At 41.7% G+C, this 22988-nt stretch overlaps 2 protein-coding genes across 2 annotated transcripts in view; both read left to right on the top strand.

The window, feature by feature from the left end:
* The window catches only part of BDP1 (B double prime 1, subunit of RNA polymerase III transcription initiation factor IIIB), a 43301-nt gene extending 41646 nt beyond the window's left edge, over nucleotides 1–1655 (top strand). Inside the window, exons 42-43 of the mRNA XM_033164753.1 lie at nucleotides 423–654; nucleotides 1284–1655. Coding sequence (XP_033020644.1) covers nucleotides 423–654; nucleotides 1284–1406 — 355 coding nt within the window. The 3' untranslated portion in view covers nucleotides 1407–1655. The remainder of the gene's footprint in view (nucleotides 1–422; nucleotides 655–1283) is intronic.
* Nucleotides 1656–5884: 4229 nt separating this feature from the next.
* Nucleotides 5885–22988, top strand: part of MCCC2 (methylcrotonoyl-CoA carboxylase 2) — a 32878-nt gene continuing 15774 nt past the window's right edge. Inside the window, exons 1-7 of the mRNA XM_033163997.1 lie at nucleotides 5885–6170; nucleotides 11373–11439; nucleotides 11741–11825; nucleotides 13874–13975; nucleotides 16259–16386; nucleotides 17941–18053; nucleotides 21447–21560. Coding sequence (XP_033019888.1) covers nucleotides 6030–6170; nucleotides 11373–11439; nucleotides 11741–11825; nucleotides 13874–13975; nucleotides 16259–16386; nucleotides 17941–18053; nucleotides 21447–21560 — 750 coding nt within the window. The 5' untranslated portion in view covers nucleotides 5885–6029. The remainder of the gene's footprint in view (nucleotides 6171–11372; nucleotides 11440–11740; nucleotides 11826–13873; nucleotides 13976–16258; nucleotides 16387–17940; nucleotides 18054–21446; nucleotides 21561–22988) is intronic.

The raw sequence follows: 22988 nt of genomic DNA, 5'->3' as shown, positions 1-22988 counted from the left end.
AACGCAAGCGATAGAATAACCTCACATGAACACAATTTCAAGTAGCAATACCATCCAAGGAGTTGACTAGCTCCCGATTCTGTACCATATACTGCGGAAAAGTTAATCCAGATGAGGGGAAAGTGTTTGTTTTCTTTTTAAAATCAATCTTAAGAAGTCTTCGTTACCTTGTGGCACAATGGGTCAGTGCATCTGGCTGTTAACCAGAAGGTTGATGGCTCAAGCCCACCCATGGATGACTGTTAGCAGGATTCTTGCATTGCTGGGCATTGAGCTAGAATAACCCTTGGGGTCCCTTCCCACTCTACAATTCTGTGATTCCTATGAGAGGGTTGCGGTGTTTTGTTTTGTTTTACTATCATTATTATCACCGTATGTTGGACAATTTATCTTGACATTTGTATTATTTTTGTATTGAATAGGTCATATAAAAGATCTCTGGGATTTTTACCTTTAATTTGCAAAAATAATAATAATGATGATGAAGTAACTAGTAAAGGAAGTAAACAGCCCCTCCAGGAACCTCATATATTGGTTGCTGAAAACACTGTTGAATTTCCAAAGCTGTCCTCAAACAACAAGGAAGATACTCAAGAAAATAGTTTGTTTCCATCAACCTCCAACTGTGAGAATGGAAGCTACTCTACTGTTCAGGTATGTATGATTATATCTACACATCATCTATTAAAGTGTGTTGAACTCTGCAGCTCGTAAGATAATGTCCCGTTCTTCATTTATTAGTGCATTCCTCATTGTGTTGCACACAGAAAGGTGCTTTCGTAGTTGGGCCATATTTTGCATGAATTTTTTCACTTTGTGACTGATGGAATGTAGAACTGCATGGTCTTTTAAAGACAGGCACTGCTATGATAAATCTCTAGCAAATTTTTGTTTAACCTATTTATAAAAATTTAACAGCAATCGGTTCTCCACAACTTCTTTGGTCTTTTAGTTACTTAGTTCTCCCAGAAACATAAATGATAGGCTCCAAATTGGAAACAAAACAACCCACCTCTTCCCTGCCTCCTTTCCAAGTACAATTCTCCATTGGATCAAAGGCACTTCTGTTCAAGGACAGACTCTCAAGCAAGAGCACTTTTGGATTCAATCCATTAAAAAAATCTTTTGGAATAGCTACCTGTACTGCAGTGTGATTTGTATAGAAAATTATATTCCGAAACAAGTGAGAAAAATCATGCACTCCTAGCAGATGTTAGTTTATTAGGCATACATTTAACATTTACATATATCATATCTGTTGCTTTTATCTGTTTTTCTTGTAGATTTTATCTGAGTTATCTGAAAATGAAGGCATTTCTAAGGAGCAGGAAAAAGAAGAGGAGCCAACCAGGATCTCAGAATATTTCTTTAGTGATATATTTATGGAGGTGGATGATTCAGAATAACTGAGATGCTTATCAAATGCCTAGCATCCAAGAATGCACTGTAGCAGTAATGTAATGCCTTTGACTAGTCACAGGTTTTCAGTTGGCCCTTACATTTAATGCAGAATTATTTTTCTTTTACTATGAATAATCTATCATTTGGAAACATTGAAGAAAACACAACTCTCTTAAGTTCCAAGATACTCAGAAGAACAGCACCAGATGTGTGTTTTATTTTGGTACAAGTGGTTTCTAGATGCATGGCCATGAAGAATGAGCAGACACCATCTAAATATAATGCTCATGTTTGTGGGGGCTGTAAATTATTTTTACTTCTTTTTGTGAAGTAAATGTTTATGGGATGTGGATCATAAAATAGGCCAAGTTCTGATTTTAGTCATCTTATTAATATTATTATTTTATAACAAATGCCTATGTGAATTTGTTCCAAAATGTAATGTTTAATTTCTTTTCAATGTACAGAGATGTGAAAAAATATTTATTTAAGTTGAATGTATAGAAATTTTAACTATGCCAAGTTAGTTCTGTCTGTCCTGGAGATAAAAGAGGAATTTAATATTACTCCACTTCTGAGCACTAAATTTTAAATGAAAAGCTAAAAACAATGAAAAGCATAAAACAACCCATCAAACACCCACTGACAAGAGGAAATTGGATGTTCAAGAATAAGATCAGCCGCAATATATAAAAGGATAATATATCATGATTATTACCGGTTCCCTCCCCCACTTTTACTACAATTAGCAATAGTATATAACTTTATTCTACATATCCCCATAAATATTAATATTTGCAAATACTTGCAAGTAGTTGTTTTCACTTGCAATTGTCCAATTAAGCATACAATTTTGTAGCTGCTTCTCTTTCCCAAATCATCTGGTTTGTGACATATATCATCCCAAAACAAAATTACTGATGTTATTAAATTTGATAATAGAAGCATTACAGACTCTTCACTTTTTCTAAAGGTGTATCACATAGTTATCAGTAGCAAATCAGTGGATGTCCACTAAGTGTGTCAGTTCTCCACCAGAACAAACACTGTCAAAATGCTATCCAAATCTGCTCGAGTGGGTTGGACTACCCTCTGGAGCAGATTTGGGCAGGTGAAGTTGAAAAGAAAAGAAGGGAAACTCAATTGCACAAGTAAAAGTCCACTCACACGACACTGCACGTTGCCCAATATTTTAATTTTTAAACTAACATGTTATGTCTGCCTACTGGTTTGAGCATTTGAATTTTTTCAATTCTGTCATATCTGAAGCCCTAAATAGAACAAAAAAAGGCAAATAAATGTGAATAATTTACCAAATGTAAATTTAGATCAACAGACTCGGAGAAAGTGGAATCCGTTCCAGTATGCTGTTACTTCAAGTTAATCACATGGAGGAGATATAATGTACTCTCAAATTATGTACACTCAAGAGGCTGCTGAAATAATGAAATACGTATTTATGTAACTTGCTGGAATTGTTTTAAATTACAAAGCAAAACTAATTGTTTTTTAGAAATCACATAAAAAGCTCAGCTAGAAGGTGCCTTATCTTTCCTTGCTAAATGGAAAGAACAATCGATCCTGTTAGCTTTCACTGTAAACCATGTTTTCTTGGCTATCCCTTTTAAACGTCTTTAAAACGTGCACATTTCTTTCACGAGTACTGTATATATGTAATGACAGAAGGGAACTAAACATGCTGGTTTCAGAAACAGAGCATTTCATTTCCATAAAAATATGATAAGGGGTTGCTGTCCTGGAAAGTGTGACACTTTTTTTTTCAACTGTGTGTAATGTTCCTGTGGAAGCTTTCTATTTCAAAGAAAGCGCTAGTGGCGCTTGTGTTATATATGTAAATTATGTGAATAAATAATTTTGTACCACCGAACTTGTTAAGTCTTTCTTTAAAGGCTGGTGATTTAGGGTGCAGTAAATGGTACTGCCAACCTAGCAATTTGAAAGCACATCAAAATGCAAGTAGATAAATAGGTACCGCCTCGGCGGGAAGGTAAACGGAAGTTGTACGCCGGCTCCCTCGGCCAGTAAAGTGAGATGAGTGCCGCAACCCCAGAGTCGTTCACGACTGGACTTAACTGTCAGGGGTCCTTTACCTTTTAAAAATGGTAATAGAACCCCTGAATATGAGCAAGTGTGGATCAGATCAGTGTCTGTCTGTAGAGATAATGAAAAGATTTGTCCTAAATGTTTTTGTTTAGAACTAGTTTGTTTTTCTGCAAAATTGCAAGTGATTTAGCTTTAACAAATTGTATATCTAAGAGAACTAGCTGTGTCTACAGATTGTGATCCTTGTTAAGACAGTGAGTTTTTCAGACTAGTCAGAGCAGATGAAGTGTCTCTCAGCCAGCAGCAACAAGATATTACCGACAGCAAATTCTGTTTGCCATATGTAATAACAGTAGGCCCTATGATGATTGTGGACAGTGTTCTGTACCTATTGCTCTGTTGTTGTTGTTTAGTCGTTTAGCTGTGTCCGACTCTTTGTGACCCCATGTACCAGAGCACACCAGGCACTCTTGTCTTCCACTGCTTCCTGCAGTTTGGTCAAACTCATGTTGGTAGCTTCGAGAACACTGTCCAACTACCTTGTCCTCTGTTGTCCCCTTGTGCCCTCCATCTTTCCCAACATCAGGGTCTTTTCCAGGGAGTCTTCTTTTCTCATGAGGTGGCCAAAGTATTGGAGCCTCAGCTTCAGGATCTGTCCTTCCAGTGAGCACTCATGGCTGATTTCCTTCAAAATGGATAGGTTTGATCTTCTTGCAGTCCATGGGACTCTCAAGAGTCTCCTCCAGCACCATAATTCAAAAGTATCAATTCTTTGGCGATCAGCCTTCTTTATGGCCCAGCTCTCACTTCCATACATCACTACTGGGAAAACCATAGCTTTAACTATACGGACCTTTGTCGGCAAGGTGATGTCTGCTTTTTAAGATGCTAGGTTTGTCATCGCTTCTCCCAAGAAGCAGGCATCTCTTAATTTTGTGACTGCTGTCACCATCTGCAGTGATCATCATGGAAGCCAAGAAAGTAAAATCTCTCACTGCCTCCATTTCTTCCCCTTCTATTTGCTGCTCTGAACCTGCCAATTTATGGCTGGTGAATATTCACAATATTCTCAATATATACATATGTTGATAATTAATAAATTTGTACCTAGTTTATCTACCAAATGTACCTTTTTTGAATGGTCCAGCATTGTTTGGAAGGTGGAACTGGCAGCCTTGTACATGCATCCAAAATGCTGTATGCTTTAGGGCTGTGCTTAGCTTCATGGACATATATTAATTTTACTTAAAAAGGAAATTTGTGGACTTGTCAAAAATCAATTTGCCCTGCTTGAAGCAGTGTCTTGCTCACTTGGGTCAAATATATTGATCACTTCATTCATTCTATTTATAGACCTGTTGTGTCAACCTATTTCTCCAAGCTTAACAGAAAGCACCAATCTAGTTTCATAGGCTACTGCTGTTTGCATTTCTTCCTTTTATTTGAAAGTCTGTATGGCTGGCCATTAATTTTCCTATAGGGTAGGATGTTTTGTTCCATAACAGAACTTTTAACAGGTCTGCGATGAATAAGCATTCCGATAGGTGTAGTTTGTCCCACTACTGAATCTCTACACTAGTAATCTATTTTGTTCACTATTTTACTGCCACAGAATGTGGATGACAGCAATTACCGGTACTATATTTTTCCATGTATAAGACTAGGTCCCCCCCCTTAAAAATAATGTCCAAAATTTGGGGGCATCTTATGCACGGATAGATCTTCCCCCCATTTTCTTAAATCAGAGCCCCCCAAAATAGGGGGTGTCTTATACATGGGGGCATCTTATAGACTTGAAACAGTACTGGTGAAATTTATGGAAGATACAGCTGCTGATGGGCATAATTTCTTTATGCAACCCTCCCCGCCTCTTCCTGCTACGTTATCTCCAGCTGTTTGCAGCTGTACAAAACTTCCACAACCAGAGGTAGTCTACCTCTGAATACAACTTGCTGGAGCAACACAGCAAGGGGAAACCTTTTACCTTTACTACCCCTGCTTGTGAGCACCAGCGCAATGGAATCGGTTATGAATGGAGATCCCGTGGTCCTGCGGAAGGTGTTGGACTACAACTCCCATTATCGGTGAGTGCTGGCTGGGGGCCGTCACTCCCACCATCCCTAGCTAGCAGTGGTCAGGGATGATAGCAATTGATGATAGCAAACTTCTCCGCGCAGCAGCACAAAGCTGGTGTGAACTTCTGCCACTCGCATACCTGCTAAAAAGTCAGAAGAACGTTTCCCCGAAAAGAAGGCAGCCTTCTTTTAAAGGGACGGAAAAAAGACACTCCTCAGGAAGACGGGGAGGAATTTGGAACCGAGGGCGAGAGAGGGCCGGCTTGTCGGTTTCCACAATCCCCTCCTGTTCCCTTCGCCTGGCTCTTCCATTGGTCTAAGGTACCAGGAAGAAGCAGGCGGCGCCTCGCGAAGGGAAGGCCTCGTGCCGCCTAGGCCTCGCTCCGTCTCTCTATTGGGCGACGCGGGGGGAGTGGCCGTGAGGTTGGTCCCAGGCCCGGGAAGTTGTTCCTCCGCCGCCCGCCCGCCCTTCCTCCCCTGGCCGCTGCGATGTTACCGGGCCTGAAATGCCGCGTCTGCACGCTCTTTCGCTGCCCGCGCGCGGCCGCGGCTGCCCTCCGCCGCGCTTACCATGGGGACAAGGTGGCCACGGTGGGCTCTCAGCCCGACGTCGCCTCCTCGGTTTATCAGGTAGGCCGAGGAGGAGACCCGCTTCCTTTTGTTTTCCTCTTTTATTTTAAAGGAGGTTGAGGTAGTACACACGCGCGCGCGGAAGGGCTCTCAGGTGAGCTCGCGCGGGTTTCCTTGGTGCACACCTTCGCTTGCTTATACCTGACGCGGTCCTAGTTTAAAAAGGGAGGAGCTTGCCCCTTTCCACGCAGGGAAAGACGGGCTTGTGTGCCTTTCTGGCGGCTAGAAGCCTTCTTCCCAATATGGAGAAGCATGTTTAGCAGTTCGGGGTGTGTGTGTTTGTCTGTAGGTTCTAAAGGTAGTCCGAATCAGCGTGGAAGCCTCGTCCCACAGCTTCACACTTGGCATTTTCTCTCACTGGGAGCGCAACAGCTGCCACGCCTGCCTGCCACATTAGCCTAGTTTGGCAGGGAGATAGGCAGCGGTGTAGTGGAGCAGAAGCTCATCGTTAAAACTGTGAGTGAGCTATCAATAAGGTGGCTGATCTATTTCTCCAAAGAGCAGCGCTGAGCACCATAATCTCCCCCCCCCCCCAATTTTTAGAAGGAAATGTTCTAGAGCGGTTATGTTGAGAACCCAAGAGTATGCTTCAGAGAAACTATAATTTCATTCCAATACAAAATGGGTGTCACATGCTCTGATATCCTTGACCCCACCAGCAATCAAATCAAATAGTTTGTTGTAAGGGAGAAGCACTCCCTTCAGGAACTTGGGTCCCAATCTGTTACCACTTTTTGCACTAACATAAGCACCTTGCATGCTGACAACTTCTAGGAGCCACAGGTGAGAGCTGAGTGCAGAGTGGTGGCCAAAGGTGGATACACTACCCCAGGTATGACATGTCCCCCACCAGAAGTACTACCCCTCACCTAACACCCCATACATTCACAGCTTTGGCTGGCCGGCTAAACCAGGTGGTGGTAGCTGATGGGTCTCAAACCTTTGGTGAGTTAGGGTTTTGCCTGCATGAGAAGACGGGCTCTGGTGGATTCAGCGGACAAGACCAATAGTGGGTACAGAGGTTAAGAAGCCGGTTTTTGCACATGCTGTAGAGGGAAGTAAGGAACAGATGGGGCTTGTCAACGTGGGAGAAGGAAAACTCTGATTCTAAACCTCTGTTGACTTGCGGAATATGTTTGGAGTACAATCCCTGTGACAGTTGGATGGTGCCTTGTACGTGTCCTCCTGGCAACTCCTACAGCCAAGTTGGTGCCCAATACATTGCTCAGTTTTCCTTTGGACCACATCAGTGAGGCCGAGAGAGCAGTCTTGTCATCTGGGCAGCCCAGGACCTCAATACGCACTGCCCAGACTTGTGCCCCAGGAAGGTCACTTCGGTGCTGCTAATGCAGCAGTTTGACTTCACCCCCGAAGGCACACTCCATTGTCTCTCAAGGCAGATGGATGCCAACAAGCACCATAGGCAGCCAATGAAAATTCTTCCAAATTGGTATTATATGGCTTCGATGTGTTGAACCATGTAAGAGTCTTGTGGCTACATTTTGCACTGGCCGCAGCTTCTGGACTGCCTTCAAGGGTCAATTGGCCTTTTGGAGCATGTTGAAGACATTTTTCCTTCAGCAGGCGAGGTTTTTATCCCAGCTGGTATCTGTGTTGGATTTGAGTGGATTTTATATACCGTATGTGGCATTCATGTTTTAAATTTCTATACATTTTTTTCCCTAATTGCTTTTATAAATGCAAAAGTTTCAACTGTTTTATATATGCTGTTGCTCTCTCTATATTTCTATTGTATTGTAAATCGCTTCAGGATGCCACATGTGAAGTAATTCATAATTGAAATAAATAATAATAACTGTAGTCCCACAGCTAGTGGATCTGGCACCCAGTTGACAGAGATTAGAGAGGTGCATGGAAGGTTTTGTGGCTGTGGCAGTGGCTTGCTGCAAGTCCATTTTGGGCTTTCATTCGCTCCTGTGAAATTAGTTGTTTGTTAGTGCTCTGCAGGATCTCATTGTGATTCTTGATTAGTTTTGGATTTTCTTTTAAAATTATTTAAAAGGAAGTTTCAAGTGAATGGCCAAGGCAAGCCAGATGTATCCAGTTATGCTTAATAAACAACTACTCACGGGTATATCTAGTATAACATTTGAGGAGTAGATGGCCCATGTTGTTAGCTGTTGAACAGGTGTAACTATTATTTATGAAGGTCATAATATGTACACTTTGTTTCACCAGCATGTGAGGTGCTCATACTCTGAGCAAATGTAATATGGCAAGATACTGTGCAAACTCAGAAACGGTGCAGCATCAATCATGAGTTGCCCTCTTGATCTTTATTGTTTGTTCATTTTTGAAGATTCAACAAGGCAGGCTAAGAGATAGTTTTCAAGGCAGGATAGACGGAAAAGTAGTTTGGTAAGACAGAAAGCGTATGTGTTAGTTCAGGAATCTAAATTCATAGATGAGGTCACAGGGACAGAACTGGCAGCAGATTCCTGTAATGCACCATTTGTTTTTCCTGTGTGTTAATAATTAAACATTTAGTATTCTGCTTCTCTAGTTTTCATTGTCAGAATAAAGAAAAAATAGTAATGGATTCAATAACATTTTGCTGTGGCTACATGAAGTTCATGGTTCTTTCCAGATCCCATTGCACATGATTCATTAAATACAAAGATCCAATTTGTATATAATGCCAAACCATGGCTTATCCCTTGCATGAATCAAGCTTGGGCTTAGGCACCCTGATTCCTTTGCTGACTTTTGGCCTTGGGCACATCATAGTTTTCTGTTACACATCAACAAACTGGTTTGCATTTGCCCTTCAAATCATGGCTTCCAGTTCTCATTTGGTTGTTTCCTGCTTCGGTGATATTAGTATACCATGGCTTGCCAATTCAGATATAACAGTAGGGAATTGGCACGTGCAAGGCGAGGAAGGAATTTGCAAGACTGAGGCTTCCTTAAGGGAGCTTTGGATTGGCAATTCTCAAAAAGCAACCTTTGATTCCCATAGCAAGCCATGTTTGAAACTTTGTTGTTGTTTAGTCGTGTCCGACTCTTCGTGACCCCATGTACCAGAGCATGCCAGGCACTCCTGTCTTCCACTGCCTCCCACAGTTTGGTCAAACTCATGTTGGTAGCTTAGAGAACACTGTCCAACCACCTCGTCCTCTGTCGTCACCTTCTCCTTGTGCCCTCCATCTTTCCCAACATCAGGGTCTTTTAGGAGACTTCAAAAAACTGAGCAGAAAACTAACATCTTGATTTACAAATGGGGGAAAGAACCAAAAATCCCTCTGCACATGTAAAGGTCCTTGACTGTGGCTAAAGTACATCTTCGAATCCAAACTATAGTGGATAAATCTGGAAGTAACTTATGAAAAAGGGGAAATGAGACAGTTGATGCTGTGTAGCTTCAGAGAAATAAATAGTATGAAAAGTTTCTTATTCATCCCATTTTTATTTATCATTCTGTAAGAATATTCTAACATTAATAGAGTGATGGACTGTAAAATATAATTTAAGCATATGTAGTTCCTTTTTAAGCTTTGACAGGAATGAATAACTGAGGCAGAGACTGACCCATGGTAATTGTTCAGGATGTAGGGTTTATTTTATACACTTGAACACCTCCACTGCTCTTCTTGTGACTAAACTGGCATTACAAGCTTTTGTTTGCAGCCCACAAAATGCCATTATTAGTAGTACAAAAGGGCATGTTAACTTGAATTGGCTGCATGGAAAATGCAGAATAGTCAAAACTTATATTATCAAAACAGATTTCATTGTCTTAGTTATCCTGGACTTTGTTCCTGAGAGTTTCTTTCTGTACACAGAAGTGGGGGAATACATGTACTTTTTTGTGTCATTCATGCTGGGTCTGGGACCTCCTACTGCAGGGGTGTCCAGACTTTTTTCAAAGAGGGCCACAAGTGAACATGCGTGAGGGCCGACCAAAGGGCTGACCAAAGTTGTAGACCTTTTTTAACGATTTTACCCAAAGGTTGTTGAGCTTTTTAAAGGATTTTACCCCAGGAAATAAACTGCCACAGGGGCTGGAAACGGACTTTGGTCATGCCTGTTCTACTGCATTTGTCAGCCTGGCCCTCTTTCTTTCTTTCTTTCTTTCTTTCTTTCTTTCTTTCTTTTTAAAAGTTCATCATCATTACCATCTGTCTATTTGTATCCCATCTCTGCAATATTGTGGCCAAAGCATCTACCGTAATAGCTTATCAGATGGGCAAATACAATGAAACATAATATGGACAGTTACAAAAACAAACAAACACCAAGTACCGGTACATAATAAAAATCAATGCAACTCTACAAATAAAGTAGCCTAACTCAAGAGCTTAAACCTAGTTGGGAGCAAGAATAAAGCCTAACAACATGGGAATAACAACAGCATATAAGGCCAACTAGATCTCAGTTCCACAAGGCAACAGGATCTTCTCCATATTTAACCTGCACACCTTTGTTGGCAGCCTCACTTCTCATTTGAGATAGTCTTTCTCCTAGCACTCATTTGGCATGTTCTCCCACTTCCCAAGCTCTGATATGGGGAAGTATAGATTATCTTTCCTCCTTCAAGCCTCAGGTATAATTTTGATATTTTATTCAATCTTCTCCAGCCAGCAACTCTTCCAGGTGAGCTCTTTAAGGCACTGTGGTTGTGGTGGTGGAATAAAGCAGGTGGAAATGCTCTGACCCTTGATTTTGGTCTCCCCATCAAGCAGCTCTTCCGGCAAAGCTTTCAGGGCAGTTAAAGAATAAGTAGGTAATATTTATGGATAAAATAAAATACACACAGCATGTGTTCCTTAAAAAAAAAAAAATAGCCTGGGAGAATAAAAATGTGGTTTTCTGACAGCTGAAAAAATGGTTTGGCACCAGGTGAATCCCCCTCTGAGAAGACTTGCTTTTTGGTTGCCACCCAAAGGAGAGCCTTTGAAGATGGCTTTAATGCCCAGTAATTGACAGTGGTATTTGGTGTGTGTGAACTTCTGAAATTCTGGGATAAATACAAATACGAAAGAGAAAGAAGTATGAAGAAAATGCAGTTAAAACAATGGATCAATTGAAACTTATTTAATAAGCCTTTAACCAGCTTTGAACAACATGTTTGGGAAAAGTGGTTTATAAACATAATTGTTCAATAGTGAAGAAAGGGGGGGGATTTATTGTCTCTGGTTAAACATTTTCATAAGTTAACCTGTTGAAAACATTCTCCAACAGGAAAACTATGAACGGATGAAGGCATTAGTAACAGAACTCCAACAGCAATCTGAAAAAATAAGGTTTGGTATGTCCTGTTTTTCTCCTATTAGAGCATTGTATAATTGGAAAGTGGTTGTATTTGGCCTTCAGTATCATGATAAAATGTCATTGCTTCAGGACTTAATAGAGAAAGACAGAAATAGTATCATTTAACAGTTGTTTAGCATCAGTGTAATACATTACAAGTACAAGTAACAGAAGTTTATGAAAATAATGCATCTTTTATTAATGTCTTTGATTATAAAATAGTATTGATTATTGCTAAAGGGCATGAGCTATTTTTTCAGCTCCATGCACAAGGAATAATAAAAGATCTTGCATGACAGGTGGTGGAGAGAAGGCACGGAAGCTTCACACATCAAGAGGAAAATTGTTACCCAGAGAAAGAATTGACAGACTTCTAGATCCTGGGTGGGTACTTCCTTCTTCATTATTAATATTTTAGTGTACAGGATGTTTAAGTTAGCAGATTGCTTTGTTTCCAAGATTTTAACGTCATGGTAAACCATTTCAGATTATATTAGAATTTAGTCATTTGGAAATACAAATATTGTGTACTTATGTTGTTTTGGTAGCCATCATTAAGCAGGGTCTATAAATTATGTCTGTGCTTGGTAACCAGCTGTGAAGTCAGTACTATCATGATCGTTGTTCTTGTTGGCATACCGTCTGTCTTGGGAGACAATGGAAGAGTGCGCCTTCAGGGGTAAAGTCAAAACGCTGGAGAGTTACAGTGTCTGCTGTAGATAGCACAATAATATTATATGAATATTATTCTTGTACTTTTGTTATACAATTCAACCTTTAATTCTATATCCGATTATGGATTGTTATTATCTGTTTTCTGGTCTTTGACCGTAATAAAGATATTTGATTTGATGAATATTATTCATATAATAGCTCTGGGGAAATGGAGGCACTGTGCATTGGTGGCTCCTGTGTCTGGGAGATTAGCTGGTTGCTTGTTCTGGATGGGATTGCACTTCTGAAAGAACAAGGACTTGGAGTTCAGGGTTGCTCCTGGAATCATCTTTGTCTCTGGAGGCTCAAGTAGTCTCAGTGGCTAGGAGTGCCTTTTACCATTTATTGCTGGTATGTTCACTACAGTTGTTCTTGAGCAGAGATACGAGGTAGTCTAGCCACAGTGATTCATGCATTGGTAACTGCAAGACTCAGTTACTGCAATCTGCTCTATAGGGAGCTACCCTTCATCCCAGTCTGGAGGCTTCAACTAGTGCAAAATGCTGCGACCGGAATGTTGATGGTGGCAGACAGTTGCCGGCATATGACTCCAGTGCTCAAAAACCTTGTGCTGGCTTCTCATCCATTAGGCTACTGGTCTCAGTTCAGAGTTCTTATATTAATTTACATGGCCCATAGCCACCTGGGTCCAGGACGGAGCTTTACTGGTGGCCTTACCCCATATATAACCACTTGACAGCTTCATCTGCAGAACTGCCACTGTTACAGGTGCCACAGAATACTCATTCTACCGTTGTAAGAAATTTAACTTAGTGTGGCAGCACGAACACTTTGGAACTCCCTACCTATTAACACCAGCCTATTAACAATATGCTTATTTAAATTTTCTAAAAATTACATGACAAAATATGGCCATTTTTTCAGGGAGCCCTGTGAAAATTTAAAGAATGCACTTATTTCTGGCATGAGTTTTTATATGCAGGGGTAGGCAGTTTGGTGCCTCCAGATATTATTGGACTGCAACTCCCATCATCCTTGACCATTGGTTATGTTGGCTTGGGCTGATGGGATATGTAGTTCAATAAAATCTGCATGGTACCACATAGCCTACCATTGCTATAGAATTTTTGTCTCAGCTTCAGGTTTTTTCCTAACCTGGCAAATTGTTTGCTCCTATAACAGCTTCCATGAAAATTATCTGACCCAATTCATGGTATCATAAGCAGATACCGGCCCTGAGCCCGGTTTTCTGGCTGGGAAGGGCGGGGTATAAATAAAAATTTATTTATTTATTTATTTATTTATTTATTTATTTATTTATTTATTTATTATTATTATTATTATTATTATTATTTATTATTATACCACTTTTCTGTGAGATAACTCAAAATTTGGCAAGATATAAAACTTACTTTATATGTTGTATCTGACTTTATATGTTGTATCTGTATATGGGTATCTGAAGAAGTGTGCATGCACACGAAAGCTCATACCAAGAACAAAGTTTGTTGGTCTCTAAGGTGCTACTGGAAATAATTTTTTATTTTGTTTTGTTTTGACTGGCAGACCAACACGGCTACCCACCTGTAACTTTATATATTGTGTGAGAATGGAAAGGTGGAATAAAAATTCCAAATAAGTAATACATGTAATTAAAATATGTTTTTGGAGCCAACCTATTAGCTTGAAAAGTTACCTACCTAAAATGCTTCATATGACTTCATATGCCTGAGATTTCTAAAAAAATCTTTTCCCAGGTCTCCGTTCCTGGAGTTCTCCCAGTTTGCAGGTTACCAGCTGTATGGCAATGAAGAGGTACCAGCAGGTGGCATCATTACAGGCATTGGGCGGGTGTCAGGGTGAGAACTGTTACTATCTGTGTTTTTCGTGGGTTGCAATTCTGGCTTTCTGACAGTTTACAAAATATCAGAAAACAATCTCAAGAGATCACAATTCATAGTTCTTTTTACAGTGGTACCTCGCAAGACGAATGCCTCGCAAGACGAAAAACCCGCTAGACGAAAGGGTTTTTCGATTTTTTAGGTGATTCACAAAACGAATTTTTTAATGGCCGTGACTCGCAAAACGAATCGTCTTGCGCGGTACCACTTTAAGAAAAAGCCGGAACCTGCTGCTGCAAGGAGAGCGGCAGCAGTGGCGGGAACCGGAAGCGACAGCTCGCCTCCTCCCACCGTAGAGGCTCATAAGTTCCAAGGTGGAGCAGCCGAGCCTACCCTCGGCTCCCGAGCCTGCCCTTTGCTCCCCGCAAACCCCAGAACACTCACCGCTCTGGGAGGGAGGAGGTAGGTCCGGCGCCATTTTAGCCTCGGCTTCTCCCTTACTGCGGCCCCTGCTCCCCACACCCAGCTTTCTCCTGCTGCCGCCGCTCACCCTGCTTGCTCCGCTGGCTTCTCCCGCCGTGGATCCTGCTCCCCGCTTGCTCCCCTGGCTTCTCCCGCCGTGGATCGTGTCCCCCGCTTGCTTTTCTGGCTTCCCACTGCGTTCCCTGCTTGCTTTTCTGCCTTCCCCCGCTGTGGATCGTGTCCCCCGCTTGCTTTTCTGCCTTCCCACTGCATTCCCTGCTTGCTCCGATGGCTTCTCCCGCCGTGGATCCTGCTCCCTGCTTGCTTTCCTGGCTTCTCCCGCCGTGGATCGTGTCCCCCGCTTGCTTTTCTGCCTTCCCCCGCTATGGATCGTGTCCCCCGCTTGCTTTTCTGCCTTCCCACTGCGTTCCCTGCTTGCTCCGATGGCTTCTCCCGCCGTGGATCCTGCTCCCTGCTTGCTTTCCTGGCTTCTCCCGCCGTGGATCGTGTCCCCCGCTTGCTTTTCTGCCTTCCCACTGCGTTCCCTGCTTGCTCCGATGGCTTCTCCCGCCGTGGATCCTGCTCCCTGCTTGCTTTCCTGGCTTCTCCCGCCGTGGATCGTGTCCCCCGCTTGCTTTTCTGCCTTCCCCCGCTATGGATCGTGTCCCCCGCTTGCTTTTCTGCCTTCCCACTGCGTTCCCTGCTTGCTCCGATGGCTTCTCCCGCCGTGGATCCTGCTCCCCGCTTGCTCCCCTGGCTTCTCCCGTCATGGATCGTGTCCCCCGCTTGCTTTTCTGCCTTCCCCCACTATGGATCGTGTCCCCCGCTTGCTTTTCTGGCTTCCCACTGCGTTCCCTGCTTGCTCCGATGGCTTCTCCCGCCGTGGATCCTGCTCCCTGCTTGCTTTCCTGGCTTCTCCCGCCGTGGATCCTGCTCCCCCGCTTGCTTTCCTGGCTTCTCCCGCCGTGGATCGTGTCCCCCGCTTGCTTTTCTGCCTTCCCACTGCGTTCCCTGCTTGCTCCGATGGCTTCTCCCGCCGTGGATCCTGCTCCCTGCTTGCTTTCCTGGCTTCTCCCGCCGTGGATCGTGTCCCCCGCTTGCTTTTCTGCCTTCCCCCGCTATGGATCGTGTCCCCCGCTTGCTTTTCTGCCTTCCCACTGCGTTCCCTGCTTGCTCCGATGGCTTCTCCTGCCGTGGATCCTGCTCCCTGCTTGCTTTCCTGGCTTCTCCCGCCGTGGATCGTGTCCCCCGCTTGCTTTCCTGGCTTCTCCCGCCGTGGATCCTGCTCCCCGCTTGCTTTCCTGGCTTCCCCTGCTGCCGATCGTGCTCCCTGCTTGCTCTCCCCGCTCACCGGTCGCTCTGCCGCTTGCTCTGCCGCTCGCTTTCCCCGCTCGCCGGCAGGAGGCTTGGACTTTTTTCCCATAGGAACGCATTGTTTAAATTTCAATGCATTCCTATGGGAAACCGTGCTTCGCAAGACGAAATTTCCGCAAGACGAAAAAACTTGCGGAACGAATTAATTTCGTCTTGCGAGGTACCACTGTATTTTCCAGAATTACTGTGTTACTGTGTAATAAGAGCTGTTTCTGAAGATTCCTTAGCAGCACATCAGATGCAGCAATGTCACCTTCAGTTTAAGTGTAATAGATGTTTGCGTAACACTCTCTGTCATGATACAGGACTGATGGAAACCTTTTATCAGATATGATTGGCATTGCAAACCTAAGTGTGTTTATTTCGATGAAAGTTTGATGGATTTCAGTCTTGTTAGGATTAATGCCAGTAATTCTCTTGCTCAACTGGGAAAGATTTAGTCGCTGAAAATCATTTGTGTTTCAGAGTGGAGTGTTTGATTATTGCAAATGATGCAACTGTCAAAGGTGGGACATACTATCCAATCACTGTAAAGAAGCACCTGCGTGCTCAAGAAATCGCAATGCAGAATAATCTCCCTTGTCTATATTTAGGTAAGTGGCATTTCAAACACTATTATTAACTGATATGCTAAGGTTGGAGGCAGGCTATATTTTTAAGAGTAGGCTGTCAATGACAAATTTGTTTTTACCCTTCTAGTGGTTGGGCTGTGGAGCCATAGTGCTTTTACTCACCAAAATGTGGTTAAGGAAGCTCAGTTATGGTTTGGCTTGGTGTAAGAATTGACAAAACATGGTTTACAATCAGCTGGCAAACCTGAATAGGAAACTTTGGTTTGAAGTGGGTTTGGAAATCAAGGTTTGTTCTAACAAATGTTTGGCATTATGTCTGATTTGGCAACCATAGTTATGTTAATCAAAGGCTGCTACACCATGGATGATGGGAATGAATTTCTGAAGCTGTAAGATGAAGACAAAACAAATGCACACTAGTAGCTTTAAACTGTAGTTTGTCTGTTGTATGTCTATTTATTTCTCTTTTATCCCATCTTTTCTCACAAGACAGCCCGATGCAGTTAACAATTTTCATGAACATCACACACAGTTTTTCATACCATAATCTATAATGGGTGCAAACTAAGCTTAGACTTGGTGCTTAAATTAAGCCTCTGTCTGTGCGTCCTTCTTAGAAATGGCAAACTTAAGTTGAAGAGGCAGAAGATGGTATAGGGACCCCTGACCATTAGGTCCAGTCGCGGACGACTCTGGGGTTGCGGAGTGGCTGGGGAGACCCGGCCAGATGGGCGGGGTATAAATAATAAATTATTATTATTATTATTATTATTATTATTATTATTATTATTATTATCATCTCGCTTTACTGGCCAAGGGAGCCAGTGTACAGCTTCTGGGTCATGTGGCCAGTATGACTAAGCTGCTTCTGGCGAACCACAGCAGCGCACGGAAATGCCGTTTACCTTCCCGCCGGAGCGGTACCTATTTATCTACTTGCACTTTGACATGCTTTCAAACTGCTAGGTTGGCAGGAGCTGGGACCAAACAACAGGAGCTCACCCTGTCGCGGGGATTTGAACCGCCGACCTTCTGATCGGCAAGCCCTAGGCTCTGTGGTTTAACCTACCACGCCACCCGTGTGCATTTGTAGACATTACATACTGTTTAAACAATTCAGAGCAGTACAGTGAAGCAAAGTATTGAGTGCAGATATCAAATTGCAAATCAGACTGTACATCTCTAATGTTTCATCTAAGCATCCAAAAAGGCTGGGCTTTAAGCAACTGTTGTCCAGAGTAAAGCTGCATGTTTTTCCTTTTTCAGGTGCTGCAGCCCACCCTGTTCTTCCCTTCAGTGGCACTTGCTTAGATAAAGGACTGTAGACTGGAGGCAAGGCCAACCCTTCATCCAAGCAATTGTCATATAAGGGTTCTTGCTTGCATTGCAGCAGTGACAGTGGCTGATTAAGGACTTTGGACAGGGGGAAAAGGCAAGTGCCTTTTCTTGCCTCAACCACCTATGATTTCTTTGCATCTGAGCTTTCTCAGTGTCCTCCTCACAGGGAATAATGGTTTCCAGTAATGTTTAGATAAATATGTTGTTTATCAATGTTCAATCTTCATTTTAACTTAGTTGACTCTGGAGGTGCAAACTTACCACGCCAGGCAGAAGTGTTTCCTGATCGTGATCATTTTGGTAGAATTTTCTATAACCAAGCACGCATGTCTTCACAAAGAATTCCACAGGTAACTTTATTTGAGAATAAAAGCAGGAATATAATTAAGCTGGATTGTAAAGGGAACTATATAGGCAGTGACATGTATCATATGGAACTGAGTACTAAATAATTTTCAGTTACAATGGAAAATGTCAATTAAAAGTCATCCTTGCTATTTAGGAGACTCATGAATTTCTTATCTCTGTTTATCACATTAGTGTTTGTCTCTTGTGTGTATTTGGAGTTGAGAAAAAAACTGTCAGGTTTGTTTTGTTAAACCCAGATCTCTTTGCTTTTCCTTTGTTTTATTTCAAAGGGACATTTATTCTTCTTTTATTTGTGTGCTGTTGAAAACACATAGCAGCGGGTAGAATTATTTTACACAACTTGTTAAAAGAAACTGTTTTGACCGTATCTGATCTTATGCTTGGAAGCAGAGGCACAACAGCAGGAAGCAATTTGCTAGCACTTGACCTATATGGCTTTACCCCACTCCATCACCATTTAACTGGAGCAACTTTGAGTGTGTACTGATGTACCTCAAAACGGGAATTGGCATTCCCCTCCCCACTTCTGCACATCATTCTTTTACCTTTTGTACTGCAATCAAAATACATACTTGCCTCTTTGAACACTGATTTAGTTGTTCACTCTTTCCTTCCTTCCATATCTTTAGGAAGACTTCTCCTTTTAAAAAAAATGTTCAAAAGACTTCATTTGGAACTTTTTTAGAGAGAGAGAGAAATCATTTTTTTCTTTTTAAAGTTGCAAAAGTTTTCTGGGCAGAAGGGCAATGATGGATTCATGATACCACAGGTCCCAGCCAGTTAGTACTATGTTGACTGTTTCTGCAAACTGGCCAACTGGGTTTTCCTTGTATTTGAGCCTGGAAAGAGAACGTTTTGTCTGATCACAAGATGACGAGTCGTCTTCAGAGTGCAATAACCCCCCCCCCCCCGAATAGCTCTATCTATTTTGGATCCCCTCCTTCACTGCTCTCCCACTGCCGAGTGGCTGTCTGTCTTAATTCTTTCAAAGTGGAAATCTAATAAACCAGAGGATGTTTTCCCCGATGTAAAATTAATATTACGTGTCCATGAGTAAATAGATGTCCCTTACACATTTAGGGGGGTTGTGTTTTTCTTGGACAATTGATAAATATATTTGTCTGACCCAAACAAACAAACAAACAAACAAACAGATAGATAAACTGGATTCTCTCTTTTTTAAATATGGCAACCCTACCCACCAGGATAACAGCTATCAGGTTATTCATTAAAATAAATGATTTTTATTAATTCATACAAATTACTCACATGTCTAGCATATAATATCCTGGAAACAGCACAGAAGTTATTTTATCCATCACAGAAGGTCATTCCCAGGAAAGACTATAGTTCAGCCGTACTGTTCAGCATAGTCATATCTACAAAGATGCTTGGGAGAGTTTGTATTGAAGACCAGTTTAATTTGTATATTGAATAAATGAGCACCATATTGCACAAAAATTGTCCAGTTTTTCTGTTCCTTTTATCACTAAGTTATGAGTTATTTTCTCAGTGATAGCCAATCACCGTACATGTTTATACCTTAAGTCCAGGGTAGTCTCTGTGAGGTCTTCCAGGTTTGATCTATAGATAACCAAGTGGCCACTAAAAGAATAGTCAATAAATCTTTAGTCTTTATAGCAACATTCAAGGCCTCAAAAGAGGGATAGTAAACACAATTGGGGCGTAAAATCCATGGCTGCCTGAATTACTTTGGATACTTCTGAGTCCCCAAAATACCTGTATTACCAGGCAACTCTGCTGAAGTGATAATAAGTCCCCTTACTATCACATCGTCACCAGCATCATTGGTTGGACTGTAGGTGATATATGGGTATCCACTACCACCTGCATACCACTTTTAAAGTATTTTCTAATATACGCAGAAGCAGATTTTGCTGAGACCAAGGCCCATCACATCTGTTTCCGAAACCTTTTTTCAAACCAATCTAGGCCCTCATTTGGTTGTTGATGTATCATGTTATATATAAGAAACAAGGCCTTTACAGCCACAAGAAAATAATTTCATCAAACCATGTCATAGTCCTAGAGGCATGTAATTTAATGATTGAGTTTCAGATAATATCACAAAACCGATGTAATTGCAGCCCCCCACCCTCTAGCTCTGTTACCTATATCTACCCTAAGTTCTTGTGGAATCAGATTTCTTTTTTGAAAGAAATATAATCCTGCCTTTCTTTTCTCAAACTAAGAAAAAAAATTTCCTTCATAAATGTCTTAATGATGTGAAAGCCTGTAACACTTTGTCCTGTGCCTTCAGTGTTCATAATGGACATAAAGAGGGCCTTTTCAGTCAATGATGATGCCTAATTTACCCTCGATTTTGCAAAGCGCATTTGCTTTTAATAAATACCCACCGAGACAGCAAGGGCGGAAGGTTATATCCTTTCATTTCTCTTGCTTGCTTTCTCAAGCTCTTTCTATGCTTTTATGGTAATACTAATTTGGTGAAAGTGTCATGCTTTGCGCTTCCTGTTTAGAGGCCTGAGTGCACCACTTGGGACAATATTCCTCTCTTACATTGCAGGAATGCATCTTTAAAGAAAGAGTGACTCTGGGAAGGGTTAATATTACTGTTCTATGAAACGCTGCCTGGAAAGACCCCTTGGAGGGGAGTGTTGGACACCACTTCCCAAGGTTTCTTCTCTGCTTGCTGAGCAGTTGGAGGTGGAGGGCAGAGGCTGGTCTTTGTGCCTACAAGCACTTGAAGCTCCATCTGTCCAACAGGTGCAGAGTAAAAGAGAGGGGGGAAAGAAGATAGCAGAGAAATGTGGGTAGCTCTGCCCGCTAACAGCTCTGGCTCCACCCAATATCTACTGTGGCCCCCAAATGGGTTTTATATGACCTTCCATGTAAAATAGGTTTTCCAGCCTTGTTTTAGAAAGAAACAGATGAATAATTCCCCCCCCCCCCTTGCAATACAGGAGATTGTGCTGATCACTTTTAAATGTTCAGAGGCAGCAAGACAGCATTCAGAGTGCAGCAGTGGTCCCTGCCACGCTGGTGCTGCAGTTGTCCCTTTCAGTCCAAAGAACTATGGGGAGCTGTACCATCCAAGAAAGGCTCATTGATGCACGCTGTTGATGCATTCCAGACTTTAAAGTGACATGCTCCTCCTTTGCACCTGGTAACCCTACACAGCAGCATCAGCAGCTTGCATAATTTATAGATCCAATTGACAGAACTAAAGAGAAATATTCCTCTTCTGATCAGCTTACAAACTTAGTCTAGATGTAAATAAATATGAGCCAGTTGCTGCACGTTAGGTTGCAAGACTACAAGGAAATGAAGTTGCCTGTAGGTGAGTATATTTTTTTTCCTGTTGAACACTATGTTTCTGTTTGTTTTCTCAGATAGCCGTGGTTATGGGTTCATGTACAGCAGGAGGAGCCTATGTCCCTGCAATGGCTGATGAAAGTATAATAGTTGGCAAGCAAGGGACTATATTTTTGGGAGGTCCTCCATTGGTGAGTGAATGGTTTTGAATGGATTTTATAGGATTTCCTGCTTTTGTTATAACATTTAACTCTGTCACAGGCTTCTATGAAGAAATGGGGTCACACCAAAAACAATATCTGCCCTAGCTGTATCCCAGATAGTTGAGGAAAATGTCTAAGATAATATGTGTTCTATCATCCAGCCATTTTCCTTCCTGTATCCTTTTCAATGTGATGTAAACTATTATTTCCTTAACTATATCCAATTCTGCTTTTTAATTATAAACATCCATTTTCCAATATTTTGTCAGTCCTTAATTAAAAACATAGCTAACACATTAAAGAGGAAACAACATGATACAGAACTTTTAGAAATTTGGAAAATTGTAGTTGTTGAATTATATTTCAATAAAAAGTGGTAGTCACTAACTAGATTTCTTTTACATACCAAGATGATGCAGAGTCAAAGCTGAAACTTGCACATTTCATTGCTTAGCTTGCAGGGATAATGATTTCAGCGTGGGAAGTGTTTTCCTGGGTCAGGAATAGTGTTCTGGTACAAAAGTAATCAGCAGAAGCAGACACAGAAAATCAATAGGAACCTTTGGGTGACGAAACTCTGCCATTTAGCCCTAATTAATTTGTTACTTAATTTCCTGCTTGAATTTTCGGCACTAATTATATCACTTTAGAAAAATGGAACAGACTCAGAGCTTATTGATTAGTTTTAAGAGTAAAATCTTTTTTGAAACAAATTATTTTTTAAAATATAGGTAGCTTTGAGGCTGCTAAGTTGAATGGAAATGGAGAATTGAGGCAGGCAGGCTCTGCTTAGCATCAGATAATATTAAAATTATGTTTTGGGGAAATGATTCTATATTTGTCTTCAAGCATTGACCACTCCTAGTTGCAGCACAAAATCCCTCACTCTCACATTTAAATTTATTCATGCCCCACGACACACTCCTTCAGCTACACCACCCATGGTTATAGAAAAGTCTCCAGCTCCCTCTGCTGTTTCTCCTCGCTTCCCCTTATGCCTGGAGCTCTCTCCCATGCAACACTGCCTTGCCCCCATTTTCTGTGTCTTCTTTGGCACACCCTTTCAGTCTTCTCTCCTGATATGATCACCATTAAATCTGTCCCTGAACTGAACACATGTTCTTCCAATTTTTACTGTTCAACTTTAGATAATAAGATCTTTGAAGTCTTTATAAAGTGACATACATATTAATAGTGCTTTTTTAAATAATCATCACAATAATTTTATGTTATTTGGTTATATTTTTATGGCATTTAATACTCTATTCAATCAGCTATGTCCACTGGGGATAGTGCAAAGTGCTCCATCCCGTCTTCCCTTTCTAGCTTGAGTTCCCTCTCTTTTCTTTCCAGCATTAGCATGATGTAGCAGTATGTCTGAACCAAGGTTAACACAAGCCAACTTTGTATACCAGT

The sequence above is a fragment of the Lacerta agilis genome, chromosome 11, assembly GCF_009819535.1.
Source record: "Lacerta agilis isolate rLacAgi1 chromosome 11, rLacAgi1.pri, whole genome shotgun sequence".
In the NCBI taxonomy this organism is placed as follows: domain Eukaryota; kingdom Metazoa; phylum Chordata; class Lepidosauria; order Squamata; family Lacertidae; genus Lacerta; species Lacerta agilis.
This window is presented reverse-complemented; position numbering and strand designations above follow the sequence as displayed.